Raw genomic sequence first — 16,421 nt, forward strand, 5'->3', positions numbered from 1 at the left:
CCGCGCCCCGGGAGCGCAGAGGGCTCGCCTGGCGGAGCTTAGCGCAGCTCGCTCGGCGCTGCCAGCGCGCGGGGCGGCCGGGGCGGGCGCTGGGCTTGTGTGTGCCAGCCGCGGCCGTGGGCTGGCGGGCGCCCAACCCCGAGCATGCCGCGGGAGGCCGGCCGGGGCGCCCGGTGAAAGCCGAGTTCGGGGAAGGCTTGACCCCCCCGCCCCCGCCCCCGGGCTGCCCGCAGAGGCCGGCGCCCCGGAGCCCAGGCGCTCGCGCCGCCGCGGCGGGGCTTGCTGGGCTGCAGCTGCGGGAGCCGGGGCGCGCCCCCACCCCACCCCGGGGGCGCAGGGAAGCAGGCGGCATGGCCTCGGTGTTCATGTGCGGAGTGGAGGACCTGCTGTTCAGCGGCAGCCGCTTCGTGTGGAACCTGACCGTGTCCACGCTGCGGAGATGGTACACGGAGAGGCTGCGGGCGTGCCACCAGGTGCTGCGGACGTGGTGCGGGCTGCGCGACGTGTACCAGGTGAGCCGGGCGCCGCGCGATGCCAGGCGCTCTTGGGAAGCCCGTTCCACCTGTAGGATTTTCTTCTCCCTCTCCCCCTCCGCCCTTCCCTCGCTCTTTTCGACTCCTAGAGGGCTGCTTGACTCTGGGGTCAAATGTTCAGCGTGTGTGGGTGACTGTTGCCTGACAGAGCTTGTGGATTTTGCCCACTGGGCGCGGGGGCACTTGCGAGTTAGGACCTGCACTTGCAGAGACATCTGTTACACAGTGATGGTGTCCGCTGCCTGGCACTTGGCTCGGAGAGAGCGGTGGCTTTGCAGCAGCAGCAGCAGCAGCAGCAGCAGCAGCAGCAGCTGCGGGGTCTGGCTGCAAGAAGCCACACTTTGACATTCAGATGATTCCTTCCTTTCCATTTTATTGGGGTGGATGGGGGGGTGAGCATTTCGGGGACCGGCGATTTCACACCAGTTTACCATCAGAGGGGCCTTGCTGGGTTTGCATTCTTTCCTTTGATTTTATTTCAGTTTTCCATCAGGCAGCCCCAACTTGCAAGGCAGAGCCAGGAAAAGCTGATTCTGTGTCTACTGGCTTGCGGAGGAAGGACAGCAAATTGTGAACCCTTCGCAGAAGGATGGTGGCTAGGGTAGGGAGAGGGAGGGCTGGCCTGGCAGATGGTTGGAATGCTTACGTTGGGGTTTACTCCCCTCGCACAACACAGCCTCTTTATTTCTCTGCTAGGTCCCATCCTGCAGGCAAAAAATGCAGCAACTTTGTTCAACTAGGAGACCATTCATCTTCTCTGGGACTGCAGCTTCTCTGGATTTTTTATTTTTATTTTTTTTGGACAGTCATTTGTGGATTTAAAAGTCCTCTGCTTGAGTTGTTAATATCATTGAGGTTTTGTTTTTTTTTTTTTTTCAATCTACGTTGTATTTAGGAAGATTATGCCTGGTGTTTACTATCATCACGAAAACATCATCCTGTTTTCTTCCCGATGTGGAAGTAGCTTTGTTGCAGATCCTAGATTCCCCCTCCCCTGACCCCAGGCCCACTCTGGCTAGAATTTGCATCTCATTGTAATGAGTCCTATGTGCCATCAAGCCTCTGGTTCTGACAAGCTGTAGCCTTCCATCCATAAAGCAAAATTAAAAGAATAGCCCCTCAGGTTAAACTGGGGCAATGTAAAAAAATCAGCATTCCCTTGACATCGCTGACATCTGTAACATCCTCATTATAATGTGAGCAACATTTGATTCATGCTTTCATGACTCTTGCTTTAGAAAACATGTCCGTGTTGTCTTGTATTTTGTGAGAATGCAAAGGCCAGGCTGAGACGCCGGGTGGCATGTGGGGGTTTGAGAGTATTACAGAGCTGTGGATAGAGCCCATCTGGCCACTGTAGACAGATCACCTGGCTTCTTGAAGTGTGTGCCTCTCTGCCTTTCTGTCTTTGGGACAATCGTTGTTGCATTGGTCTGTAGGACATGTGACCCCCATAGAGTTTTGTTTTTGCTTTTTAATGTTGGAGAAACTTTTATAAGTTGTATCAATAATTATTTTTAAGCAGAACAGCCACTTGAAGGACTGTCCTGCCAAACTGTAAGCTTTCTCTTCTGTAAAATGGATGGTGACTGAGCCAATACCCACTCAGGATAATAAGAAAGGACATCTAAAATCATGATGGCCATTTTTATGAGTATGGTCAAGTAGGAAATGATCTCCAAGTTTAAAGTTTCCTATGCTTTGTGAGAAGTAAGAATTCTTAAAATATTTTAAGGCTTAGGAGAATCATAGATTTTTTCATTGCACAAACGCAAGTTAATTGCTAGCAAAGAAATACCATTTTCACTAATGCCTTTTAAATGTTGAGCAAGAAAGCAGTGACTTAAATTGTTTAGAACTGTAAGGCAGGAAAATAAAGTGATTGATACCTTAGGCTCCAAGTTAGAGAGACATAGGAATAAATCCAACCTCTGCCTATGTTTGATTAAGTTACTTAATCTTACCCTGCTTCAGTTTCATCATTCATAAAATGGGAAATATAATAGTACTAATCACAGAGGTTGATAAACGAATTACTTGACACATAAGATATTTAGTTCAGTGCCTAGAGTTTAAGAAGCGTTCAATAAATGTTATCTGCTCTGTCATTTGGAATTTATAATAATGGAAAACCCAACTCTAATCTACAAAATAAAAAGAAGGGACTTTTGACAAACCAGAAAGTCGAGCAGTTGAATGAACTGCAGGTATGGTTTGATCATGGCCCAATGCCTGTTGCTCATTATTCTTTTAGCCTTCTCTTGTTCATGTGTTGGCTATTTCTTTACTGGTTTCTTTCCTGATGATTGCAGAGAGTTGCAGTGGTTCCAGAGCTTAGATCCACCTATCAACCCATCCAGAAAGAAAGAAAATTTCTCATCTCTAAAGGCTATTAAGAAAAAAAATTCCGAGTTTGCACTCTGATAGGTTAATTTAGGGTCTACCCACCCTCAGTGCCATGCACTGTATGGCACAGGGAATGGGATTATGATTCAGGCATTCTCAATGGGAGTGATAGGACCACCAAGAGGCAAAAATTATTTCTTGGGAGTGGGAAGGGGGCGCAAAAAATCTTCCTCTTTTTGTGTATAAAGCACAGATATGCATACATAACAGATACACAGTATACTTTTGGCATTAGAATTTGTAGGGGGAGGGGGTGACTAACAAACAAAAAATACTATCTACAAGGCTCCTTAAGACGATGATAATGAATATAACTATTGAGAAACACTAATTACATTGATGGGCTAAGGCCAGTGGGGGAGCAGACCCATTCCCGTAGCTGGTAGCTGGGAGTGAGGTTCGTCCCAGGCAGACCACATAGCTGCCAAACAGTGGGGGAGGGTCAGAGCTCAGTTGGGGTGAGATCCGTAATGTCCACTGCACCTGCCTTATTAGAATCTCAAAGCTAGAGCTCCCTAAAAAATAGTTCTTTTTCAAGGTAAGTACAAAGATTAATGACAAACACATTTCCAAGTATTTTGCCGCAGTAATTCGAGTTAACAGGGTGCGGGGCTCATCATTAGAATACCCTTATTGCTATCCAGTAATTACAAATTCTAAATCATGAAGGGGAATGTTCAGTGGTACTGCCCAGTTTACTGGCATATGAACAGGAAACACCATAGGGTTACAGATTTATTGAACCCGATTTTTTATCGTCTTGATAATAAAAAGGTGTCATGTTTCTTGCTTGTAGTCTAAATAGTTTTGTTTGTAAGGAAATCCAGGGTTCAGTCACTCCAGAGAGAAATATAAGGGTGGTGCTGGAGATATTAGTTACATGAAATACCTGGCAGTCCCTGGGGGGATGTTTTGTTTATTCATATACTGTAAGTGAAATAAGATCTCCCACCTATTCATGCAGAATTTGGCAACAACATTATTGCCTGGCTGGCACAGCTGAGAAGGCATAATTTCTCTGGAATTGGACACTTCCTCTATGTCTAGATACTGGAGAGCCACGAGGCTTAATTTGCCAAAAACCATGAATAATTAAGGTACTAGCTATAAGGCAGTTCTGTAATAACACGACTAAATAAAGAGCAGGCCAAAGCTATACTGGGGCTGCTTTGAACAAAGACTTACTTCATAAGTAAAAGTTTGAATTTGGTTGAAGTAGTAGGCTGGGACATTTATCTTCAATTTGGGATTAAATATTAAAAGCTGATTCATCAGCCATTTATCTATCCTGCTGATATTTTGCCTGGATAGATTCTGTTATAGCAATTAATTAGGTTTAACAAACAACTGAGGTGGAAAATGATGGGAGAATGTGGTTGAAAAAAATCAACACCCTTTGCTTCTTATTCAGTGTGACATGTTCTAACAAAGCCCTCAGTTAGTTACTTGGGATTAAGTTTTCCCCTCATCTCCAACACCTCAAAGGTAGAATTTCTTGCAAACCCTGAATAGAGTCATTGCCTCCCCCAGGAGGTAACTTGGACAGAATTTGAGATACTTAAGTGACCTTAAGAGGCTGGGTCAGCTTCCCTGAGGCAAGCAGTTGGCACTGAGGGGTAGCACACAGTGCAAAACAGGCAGAGGCTGTAGGCTCCAAGTTCAGCAAATTTGACCTTGACCAAATTGTTTTCCCTCTTTGGGCCTCCTGGATAAAAGAGGAGAACTGTAGTACCTGCATTATGGGCAGGATGAAAAATTCATGAGATAAAATCTTCAACACTGAACGCCCTGCCTGGTACATGCAAATTGTTCAATACATGTTAGCTCTTGGGTATGCATAGCCCTTACCACCAGACCCATAGAAGGTCCTTGATCAAGGGTAGCTGGGGGTATTACCATTGTTTTTCTAAGTGATACTAGTTCTCCGTAAACTAAATTCCCATCTTTGCAGTCAAGGATGTTAAGTAAGAGAGACTGTGGCTTCCCACAGTGGGTGTAGGGTGAGCCTTGTGTATTTGCCCTCGTATTCACACAGTAGGCCTGTATTTTGTTTAAGCCAATACAAAAAATCTAGGAGATCACAGACCCAATAGGGTCTCAAAGGAAATAATTTCTCTAAATCCAAGACTCTGATAATCCATAAACTGGTAACACATGAACTTTGCATCCCACCACATTGGCTGGGCAAGACCGACTTCCCCAAAAGGCAAGTTCCCCATTGAGCATTCAGTGGCCTGTGTGCATCTCAAACCATGTGTATTTTGCCTATCCCCAGCCTTCACTCTCTGAATTACACAGACTAGAAGAGGGGCTTGCAAACTGTGACCCGCAGGAGAAAACTGTCCCGCCTCTCATCGTAAGTAATGTTTTATTGACACAGAGCTTCCTGTTTTTGTAAATAAAGGTTTTTTTTAAGATTTTATTTATTCATGAGAGACATAGAGAGAGAGAAAGAGGCAGAGACACAGGCAGAGGGAGAAGCAGGTCCCATGCAGGGAGCCCGACGCAGGACTCGATCCCAGGTCTCCAGGATCAGGCCCTGGGCCAAAGGCAGGTGCTAAACCGCTGAGCCACCCAGGGATCCCCTGTAAATAAAGTTTTATTGGCACACAGCCCTGCTCATTCATTTACATGTTGTCCGTGGCTGCTTTTGCACTACAGCAGCAGAACTGAGTCGTTATGACTTAACTACTTACAGCCAGGTAGTTGATACAAAGACTGTATCGGCCACAAAGATGAAAATATTTACTGATAGGTCCTTTACAGATAATGTTTGCCAGTTCCCATACTAGGAATAAAGCAACACATTGGATAGAGAATGCTAGAGGAGGAAAAGTCCAAAATTCAATCATAGAAAAAAATAGAACTTGAAGGAATATGAAAGAATTTTCTCACCAAATACCTAGTCACCAGGAAATTAGTGAACAAATATTCAAGACGAGTGTTCAGTTTACTTTTACCAGGTCCTTTATGGTAGAACATGATTGAGGTTACAGATTGATTCATTCTGTGGTTCGTTTATTTGTACCTTAAATAATGATCAAAGTGCTCGGCCCGGCCCTGCTACTGTGCCAAGGTATCAGCAACACAAAGTCAAAATAGGCATTTTTTTCTGCCCTCGAGGAATCTATTGTCAAAGACGGGAGACAGTTACGGAAATGAAACGCTACGTGCACAGTGGAGGGAATCTAAATCCGACTGGACTAAAGCAGAAAAAGAAAGAGGAGAAGGGAGCCAAGGGGGCTTCCTGGAGGAGGTCATTCTCAAGCTGAGGTTCGAGGGATGGCTAGAACTTGGAGAGAAAGGCAGAAGGGCATTTCGGGCCTAGGAAAACGTGGCTTTGGGGGAATCCTAAGTTTATTAAGGCCGATGAGGAGAGAGGGTGGGGTGAGAGAAAGAGAAAAAGAGAGCTGGAGTCAGAGACAGAGATTTTGATTGAGAATAGCGTCTGAATTTGAGCGATCTTTTACTTTAGGATTTTGATGTTTTTCCTCAGATCTTTGGGGGCAGGGGAGAGGTTGTTTTAGGCCTTTAGACAGATTTGGGAGAGGGTGGCAGGGTAGAGGCGGGAAGGGCAGCTGGGAGGCTGTGGCAGCGATCCAGGTATCCAGGTATGTTAGTCAGGAGAGGATAGGTTTCACTCTGGCAGCAAACAGCCCCAGCATCCTGATAGCTTGAAGAAACAAAGGTTTGTTTTTGGTTCACGCTACCTGCCCAGTCACTGGTTGTCTGTAAGCTCTGCTCATCACTGTCACGGAGGCTCACAGAATGTTCCTGCATGTTGCCAGTTACCAGGATGAAGAGTGAAGAGCCCTTAGAGGTTTTGCACTGGCAATTAGGTGCTCGGCCTCTATGTGGCTCATGTGACTTCTCACAGGTCGTTGATCGGAGTTGATCCCGTAACCCACTCGACCACAGGGACTAGGAAAAGAGATCTTATCATGGTACCGCATGAATGCTGATGCAGATTTGATTCCTGAAACAAATCTACAAGCAGGATGTTTACTAGAGAGCACCCTGGGAGTGACTCCTTTTTTGAAGGGGGTGGTGGTGGAGGGAAATGTAGGTGGGGGGTGAGTTTTGCTTGAAGTGACCTCCAGGAGACGTTATACCAGCTAGATCGAGAGGTGGATGTGGGAATCCATCGTAATGGCTGGTTGTTCTGCAGCCTCGAGGGGCTTCCCGCCACCCTCTGCCTTTGCTCCTGCTGTTTCCTCAGCTTGAGATCCCCCCAGCTGGATCCAGGCCTGGGAAACCGTCCTTCCCTCCCAGGCACACGACCCTCCCTGCCTTTTCACCTGTGTCTCCTCGCTTGTGTGGGCACCCACCTCGCACTGGACTGTAGGCTGCTGACAGAGTGTCTCTGCGTAGGACATAGATGGTGCTCAGCGCATGCTGGGTGGCCTGGGGAATGACAGAGCATCCAGGAGGCCTGTGGTTCCCCAACCACAGGGGGTGAGTGAAAAGAACCTGGAGGACCTGGATATGTCCTCGTGCACAGGTCCTTCTCTTCCATGAACAACTACAATGGCAACATCCCTTTCTAGAAGGGAATAGAAAAAAGCAGGATGAGCAGAGGAGAAATGGCTTCAGCTGCCCTCCTGGGTAGTTCTGGAACTGAGAGTTGTCCCCATCGGGAATAAGAGGGCTGTTCTCCCCGCCAACTTACATCAACCCATCGTTGGGCGTGGGCTGCCCTTGAGAAAGAATGTGGAGTGACCTTGACGTAGGCAGCTCTTTAAGGGAGGGTGATGCCCAGGGGGGCTGTGGGCTGTCAGTTCAGAATGCCTCCGACAACTGAGGGACTAAGTCTAGGCAGCACATCACAGCATCTTCTACAAATGCCTGCCCAACAGGTGCTGGGATCAAAGCCTGAACTGAGGAAGGGCCCACGGGAAGGAAGCGGGGAGTAGGGATTGCGTTGACATGAAGGATGTAGAATCTGGCTTTATTTTAGAACATGGCCTGACTGTCTCCGGATTGGATCCTACCTTAGTGAAGGGATCGGGTGGCCATGGAGTCAGTTAATAGCAGTAATACACACAGAAAGGAGAGAAAACTTGGCCGATAGGTGAAATACGAGTCTCCTTATCACTGAGAAAATTTGTCTTCCATCTTTTCTGGTAGCCAAAGACTAGGGTTTTATGGCAAGGAACTGACATGCTAAGATACCCAAAACTCAGAAGGAAAACTACCTTAATGCTCTAGCCCATCACTTCACATAAATACATTTCTAAAAGACTGTGTTATTTAAAATCAACAAGATCGGTCTCAGTTATATTCGAAAGGCAATTGCAGACTCTTTGTTGCACAGCTTGAAAAACACCAAGTTAAGAATAGACTCTCCTGCCTTTTCCAATGGGTGTTTGTTTCTCCTTATACCATCTTGTCTTGGTAGAGCTGCAGCGCAATATAACTTCTGTTTATCGTGTACTGCTTATCATGAACATGAAATTTGTGTTGTCCAGCTTGGTGGTTGTAGAAAAGTGTGAATGATTCGAGTGGAAAAATAAGATAGGTAGCTCTAAGTTTTGTAGACAAGACAATATGACATAAAGCATGGAAAGGAAGCAGAAATTAAACTCTCATGAAAAAAATCAAAGTTGCCATGTAATTACATATATGTGTGCCTAGAAGTGTTCATATATAACAAATACAAATCCTGGCATCCTTGAAATAAACTTAGCATGAAAGAGGCTGACAAAAGTGATAAATTATATTGTGCCATTTTCCCCTCATGTCCTAATCATCTTTAGTCTCTTGAATTTTGTGTTTGGGCAAAGCTCGTTGCTTAAATCACTATTTTTCTTTATTTTTTTTTTTTCACTATTTTTCTTTAACTAGTGCTTGTATATAATCTCATTGCCTTGACTTGACTAATAGCTACTAATTATTTAGCAGCTGCTGTGTGCCAGGCCTTGTGTTTGGCATTTGGCATGTGTTATCTTAAAACACAAAACCCTTAGAGTTCTTTTTTTCAATATACAAAAATATAAAAGATAATATTGAGTAAAAGTCCATGCACCTACCTCCCATTTTTAAGACATCTTAATATTTTGCCATGTTTACTTTTTTGAAATATAATACAATTGTATAAAATCGATTGAAACCGGTACTTCTCTTTTCTCCCTAAAGTCCTATCACGAAGTTCATGTTTCTCATTCCTGGGCATGTTTTTATAATATTGCCACATATGTTTGTATGTGTTCCATATATATATATATATATAAACAATATATATTACCACTGTGTTTGTCAAATGTGTATAAGGATGTATCATTCTGCTACTTTATTAATCTCTCAACAAGCTTTTGGGATTTGTCTCTAAATTCATTTTAATCCCTGTATTCCATTGTATGAATATAACCAATCTTTTGTTGGTGGACACTTAGGCCATTTCCAATTTTTCAGTGTCTCAAAATACTACAGTGATTGTTTTTGTGTTTGTCTCCTTGTGCTTATGAGCAAGAACTTCTCCAGGGGATATACAGAAAATCTTTAGCTTTATGAGATGTCGTGCCTTATCTTTGTCCTTGTAACAGCTCTACGAGATGATATCTTGAACCTCACTTTATTGGTTTTATATACTTATTAACTAATAAGTCACAGTGCTGGAATTTGAATAGTGCTCTGGCTGACTCCAGTGCTCAGCCTCCTGCCACTGACTTGCTGCTTTATTTATTAAAAGGTAAACAACATGTGGAGATAGAATCTTATCAGTTTATTCACTTATTCATTCACTCAGCCAACATTGAGTGGAAACATAGGCTGACCCTTAAAAATGAAGTCTATACACTCAGTTTGCCTGAGCTCAAATCCTGACTCCCCTTTTATTAGTATGTGAGTTCTCTGAGACTAAATTTTTCTTCTGCTGTAAAATATAATTATAATATCTCATTTAAAGTGTTTCTCTCCCATGATTGTTCTAGAAATTCAATGTATTGATACTTTCAGTAACCCGTGTTAGATATAAGTGTGGATGGATGGATGGTTGGATGGATGGAGGGATTAGTGCCTGGAAAATGGTTATCTTTATATGTGCAGTCTTCTCAATGTCTTATGTATGTGAGTAACCATCGAAATCCTACAGTCTGCAGAATCCTTGGCTCCTCCTTTCTCTCTTCACCCCAGATTAAGAACTATAGGCTACTGTAGCGAGCAGGACAGGGACCCACTGAGCACTGCAGAGAGACACTGCCCACATGGTTGCGTGGCACAGCTTTTTATCCTGGGATTCTGACATCTTCTGATTCTGGCATGACAGCAAAGATGCTCACAACTATTTGGTTGGTTTCTTTCTTTCTTTGCAACCGAAGCTATTAAACTTTCTTCGTCTCAACTCTGAACCCTAGACTCTCATGCATGAAGGCTATGGGACCCCACTGAATGCTGTCTCTCTCATCTGGATGAGCTCTCTTCTCATATGACCCTGAGATTTGCAACTGCTAAGGAGATCCAGTTATTATAAGCGTCATGCTACCCTTGGGTAATGTAGCCAGCAAATATTTTTACAGAAATAAGTTTGTCTCATTAAAATGTGATTAGATGCTTATTATCTGAGAGAGAAAAGGGCCTTGATAAAATAGGGAAATAGAATGAGCTGTAGTCAGCTGGACCTGGTTTAAAATCAAGGCTTCATGACTTACCAGCTGTGTGACCTTGAGCCAAGTTGCTTAATTGCTCTGGGTCTATTTCTTTACCAATGCAAAAGATAAAATACTACTTACATTTGCATGGTATGGTGTGAAGGTTAAAAATAACATGGGTTGAGAAATAGTAGCTTTTTGGTTGCAAAAATTTGAACCCCTTGCACAAACTTGATCCTAAGCCCAAAGTAATCATGCTAGGAGTTATGAGTGCAACGTGTGACCAGGATAGAACTCCAAACAGGGTCCTTTCCTAGCCATGTGACATGAGCAAATTACGTGACCTCTCTGTGCCTCATCTTCTTGTGTAGGAGATGAAGACGATAATAGGACCAATCTTCCAGGGTTGTTGAGGGAGCAACACAGATAAATAAAGATTTCAGTAGGGTGCCTGGCTCATGGTAGGCCTTTAAAAAGTGTTAACTATGGTTTTTTTTTCTACATTTTCTATATGTCATATATAGTGCTAAGCACTTTATAGTCACCATTTCATTCAGTTCTCCTAACAGTGCCATGTAACAGGTATTATCGAACCCCTTGGCTAATGTGGGAAATATGTAGAGCTACTGAGTAACTTGTCCAAGAGCAAAGGTTGGAGCTCAGTTCTGTCCAAAGACAAATCCCATGCACTCAGCCATCACATGCAAGAGGCTTAGTTTACAAACCGTTCAGCCAAAAAAAAAAAACAAACGAAAAAACAAAAGAAAACCAAACCGTTCAGCCCCTTCCTTTGCTCTGTTTACCCACCTGATGCCTTAGGACTTCCCCAGTCTTTGCCTCTCCCTCTACCAAATCCCATAGCCATAGCAGGAATCAGTGAACTAGTTGAGACTAAATGATATATATTCTCAATCCAGGCTCCGGAAGTAATTCAGATCATGCCATTCTCTTACTTGTTTTTGTTTGTTCATTTTCCATTCTCATATTTGAATCCCTCAGGTGATGTCCCAACTCAGAAAAAGCCAGCCTCACCATACCCACAAGGCCCCGGGTGATCAGCACCTCCTTTCTCTGGGTTGTCTTCACCCCCACTGCCAGCAAACACACACTCAGCCTCTGGTGGTAACTCCTCACACCCATCCCCTAAGGCTTCTCCAGTGACACTGGCCTCCCCTCTCTCTCCTAAACCTACCCAAGTGCATTCCAACCTCAGACCTTTTACCATTGGGGTGTTCTCTGCCAGGAACCCCGTCACCTAGAAGTCCACACATGTCTCCACCTCCTCCTCCACTACCTGCAGGTCTTTCTTCAGATGTCACCCAACCCTCCAGGCCACCCCTGACCCTTACCGCATCCTGCATTATTTTTCTTCCTAACCCCATTGCCATTTGACGTTAGAACTTTGTTCAGATTCTCCTCGGTGTCTGCCCAAGCAGAATGTTAGTGGAAGACGTGCAGGGCCTTGGCTTTGTCCGCTGTAGTAGCTTCAGTGCCTGGAACCTAAGATATCCTTTGGAAATACTTATTGACTAAGTGAATGAAGGAATCTGCTTTACATTTTAAGAAGCTCACTCTAGCCAACCTGCCGGGTACAGCTAAGGAAGGGGAAGACAATTAGGGCACTGTTTTCTGATGTCCTGTGAGACGCGGTGGGGACCTGGGCAGGATGGTGGTGGCATGTGGTGTAGGGGGACACTAAGAGTCTGGAGGAAAACGTAGCATTAGGGGACCTCTGTCCAAAGGGGAAGCTCGAGGTCTATAAAGTTCTAGAAATTTCATACAGGGGAAAAAGCCATGCAGGCTGAAATGTCTTTGTATGTGTATATTTATTGGTTTTTTTTTTGTTTGTTTTTTGTTATTGAAAATAGCCCCAAGCCAACCTAAGTACTGCTGACTGAGAATAAATTTGTTTGGGTTCTCTGATGTCTTGAAAAGCAGTTTCTGGATAGCAGAGTAGGTTATTTCCGGCAGGGCCCCTGAAAACGGGCTCACCCCAGGACCCTAGGTCTTGTGCACAGCCGGCTTCAAGTCCCCATCTGCGCCCAGCCCAGGGTGGGGAGCTTGGCAGCTTCTACAGTTTCTCGTCAGCTCTGACTGTCAAGTGATTGCTGTTTCCTGTGCCCAGCCCTGTGGTTAGGTTCTGGAAGGTGCCCTGTTTTGCCTGACCAGTGCTGACAGACACTTCTGACATTTTGCTTTCCTTTTTCTTTCTTTTCTTTTCTTTTTTTTTTTTGGCATCCTATGGACATTGCTTATCATTCTGACCCTGTCTCCTGTCATTCCCATCCACTGGAGTTAAGGATAGAGGGACCCTTTGGATTTCCCTGGATTCTTGGGAGAAAAGAAAAGAAAAAAAAAAAAAACAAAAAACCTTTTTTTTTTTTTTCCCCAGGTCTTCATTAGTGTTTAATTAAAAGCTTGCTTTCCCTAGGTCTTTGGCTATGTCTAGGATTTTTAAAATTCTGCAAGCACAGTCAATATAAAGAGAATTTGACCCTTTGAGTTACAAGAGATGGTTATTGTGTCTAATTATCAACCTTAAATAATGACAGAATCATAATCCCCAGCACAAAAAGTAATACTAGGAATTTCCCAAATAATTCCTGAACGCAGAGTACATGTACTTTTAATAAATAATCTAATATCAGTTTTTAAATGAACTTATTGGTTAAGTTTGGAACAATTCGGTCAGGATATAAAGAATCTTAACTCTCAACTCATATTTAAATTTATTGCAGTTCTTTCTTCCTTAAGGTTTTTATATATTAATATTTCTAGGTCTTGATGCCAGATATAGTTCTAGCCAAGCTCATAAGATTTTGCTCTCAAATACCTTTTGGAAATGGTATTTTTTTAGTGAATGTGTTTTTCCTTTAATAAACTTCAGAAGCCAACTCTGAGTTAAAAAAAAAAAAATTTTTTTTGAGACCTTACCAGAGTCTAAACAGTGCCCTTTATTCACAACCAAACTGGATCAGTTTAATTTTTTTCTTTTCAGGCTCCTACGCTACATTAGGTGACAGATACGGCAAAAATTTGCCGTACCTTTATGCTATATATTGTGTGTTTTAAGTAAATAAAATTTAATTATGGTCTTTCTGTCCTTTTCTTTTTCCTCCTGACTTTTTTTTTCTGTATATTTTCTTGGAGCTAACTAGGTCATGTTTAAGGATATGAATAATTTATATATATAAATGTATGTGTGTGAGTACAAATATACAAATAAATGTATATATACATATGTGTATATATATGTGTGTGTGTATATATATAAATATATGACTATATCTAAAGTTTTTCCAGAAAGGAGAACCATGAACCAATATATTTATCAAACATAACTTTTACATTCCCCCCCGCTTCAACATCACGTTTAAAGTTATGTTATGACCCTGAAATAACTGCTCAGTACCAATAATATGGTGAAGTTCCATCATAGATCGTATTTTTTAGGAAGTTGCTATCAAGTTTAAGTTTAAGGTATGGGAAGTTGCTATCAATTTTGATGAAGTTCAGTGAATGAAAATTAGTGAACAACTTCATTTGTTTCCATTGGTTTAAAGAGAAGAAACTAGAGAACCAGAGAGGTGGTTATGTGCCGAAGCTCCCGTGTCATGTCCCAGCTCAGCTCAGCCCTCCTGCCTGTGAAATGGGGCCATGCTGTGGCTGCCACATGGGGGGATTGAGTATTTAAGTAGGGAGCAGTAGAGCGAGTCACTCACAATGTGGTACTTGCCCGCTCTCCTTCCCCAGCAACCACTCATCCTATGCAAGACCAGGTGAGTCATTGCAGGCTTGAGGAACGTCTGAAGAAAAACACAGACCAAGTGGGCAACAACAGTGTCATGCCTTCCTAAACCAAAGCTGCTTCATTCATTATTTAGAGATATTTAATGACATCTGTCCATTTTAATAGACCTTGTAATGAGATGAAAGGCTTTATCTATTTCCTTTGAGTGATTTATACATATCCTTTGGGAGCTGGGGACGTTGGAGTCAGATGGATGTGAGCCCTGATCCTGTGGGTAAAAGGCAGTGCAGCCCATAGCATGATGAGTCTTGTCATCTGTAAAATGGGGACATAATATCTCATAATATTGTTGGCAGGTTTAAGTGGGAGAATGCCCTGGGACTACTCACTCCAGTACCTCACCCCATTGTGACGAGAACTTAATAAATTATAGTTTATGGAAAAGGCCCTGACTACTAAAATAGGCAGAAAAGACAAGGACAAGCATCCTAGAAATGGGATCCTCTTTTCCTCTCTCATCTAGGTGAGCTTACCTAAAATAAGAATAAGGGAGCAGGGCAGCCCCGGTGGCTCAGCGGTTTAGTGCCTGCCTTCAGCCTAGGGCATGATCCTGGAGACCCAGGATCGAGTCCCATGTCAAGCTCCCTTCATGGAGCCTGCTTCTCCCTCTGCCTGTGTCTCTGCCTCTCTCTCTTTCTCTCTCTCTCTCTCTCTGTGTCTTTCATGAATAAATAAATAAAATCTTAAAAAAAAAAGAATAAGGGAGGAGATGGATATTTTGAAGCAGGAGAATTAAATGATAATTGATCTGGTAAATTGGTACAATCTTTTGGAGGAAAGGTTAGTGGTATCCAAAATGTGAGATATGTGACCTCTCTGACTGAACATCTCCACTTTAGGAAGTCATTTGATAATATTCTTACATAATGGTACATGTGGAAGATTTTCATTGCACTATTAGTTGAGATAGCAAACCATTAGATACGTGAATAAATAAGAGAAAGCATGATAAAATGGTAATACCTCTGTACCATGCCATTCCATGAGATCAAGAGGAAGAATGAAGTAGAGGACAGCTTCCCCAAATTGTCAGTGATATAATTTTGAGTGAAAACAAACACACAAGACAGAATAATATACAGGATGAGTGTGTGTGTGTGTGTGTATGTGTGTGTGTAGAGAGAGATAAACAGATACAGATATTATGCAAGAAATATGTGTATGTATTCCTTTGCTTGGGAGAACCAGGCTGGAAATATATACACCAAACCATTAATGATGTTTACCCCTGGGCAATGTCAGTGGATGAAGGGAGAGTTTTCCACTTCTTTTATTTTCATAATTCTGAGTTTAAATTTTTTTATAGCAAGGATTTATGTAATTTTTTGTAATTCTGTAAAATTTCCTACTTAAAACAATTGATCCTGCCTATTGTGAAAGTGTTCCTGCAGAACTGGGGATCTGTCCCAGTTAACCCTGTGTCACTGCACCCAGCATGTAGTCCATTCCCCCAAGTGTTTGTCTTGTATGTCCATTTAATAATGATTACTAATCATTATTGATGTGATTACTGTTGAATACAGTAATACTTGTGCTCATTTGCATACCATAGAGCTTTTTATCATTATAATAACATAAGTCCATCAGTATAATTGTTATAGAAATGCATGGCTTTTTTATTTAAGATTTTATTTATTTATTTATTTATTTATTTATTTATTTATTTATTTGAGAGAGAGAGTGCAAGCAGGGGGAAGAGCAGAGTGGGAAGAGTGGGGGTGGGGGAGAATATCAAGCAGACTCTGCGCTGAGCACAGAACCCAAGCTCATGACCCTGAGATCACAACCTCGAGATTATGACCTGAGCCAAAACCAAGAGTCAGACACATTCAACTGACTGAGCCACCCAGGTGTGCCCCGAAATGCCTATCCATGGTATATATTCACCAGATTTTTAAAAAATGTATAGTGGCATGCATATTACATTAATATAAATTTTTTACAAAGGTGAAATCATCATATGCATCTTATTTTGAAATGTATTTATTTATACACATGTTTAGATACTGGCCTCTCATTATTTTCTGTAACTGTTGTATATTCAGTGATATGATTGTACCGTAATTACTTCCATCAATCCCCTAT

General features: G+C 42.8%; 1 protein-coding gene across 2 annotated transcripts in view; it reads left to right on the forward strand.

The window, feature by feature from the left end:
* Positions 1-16,421, forward strand: part of FRMD4B (FERM domain containing 4B) — a 322,368-nt gene that overhangs the window by 147,870 nt on the left and 158,077 nt on the right. Inside the window, exon 1 of one of the 2 annotated variants that reach the window (XM_038565871.1) lies at positions 267-512. The exons of the other annotated variant lie outside the window; for it this stretch is intronic. Within the exon in view, the coding sequence (XP_038421799.1) occupies positions 351-512 (162 nt within the window). The 5' untranslated portion in view covers positions 267-350. Of the gene's footprint in view, positions 1-266; positions 513-16,421 lie in introns of those variants that run through there. 2 annotated transcript variants of the gene reach the window in all.

Source organism: Canis lupus, chromosome 20 (genome assembly GCF_011100685.1).
Source record: "Canis lupus familiaris isolate Mischka breed German Shepherd chromosome 20, alternate assembly UU_Cfam_GSD_1.0, whole genome shotgun sequence".
In the NCBI taxonomy this organism is placed as follows: Eukaryota; Metazoa; Chordata; class Mammalia; order Carnivora; family Canidae; genus Canis; species Canis lupus.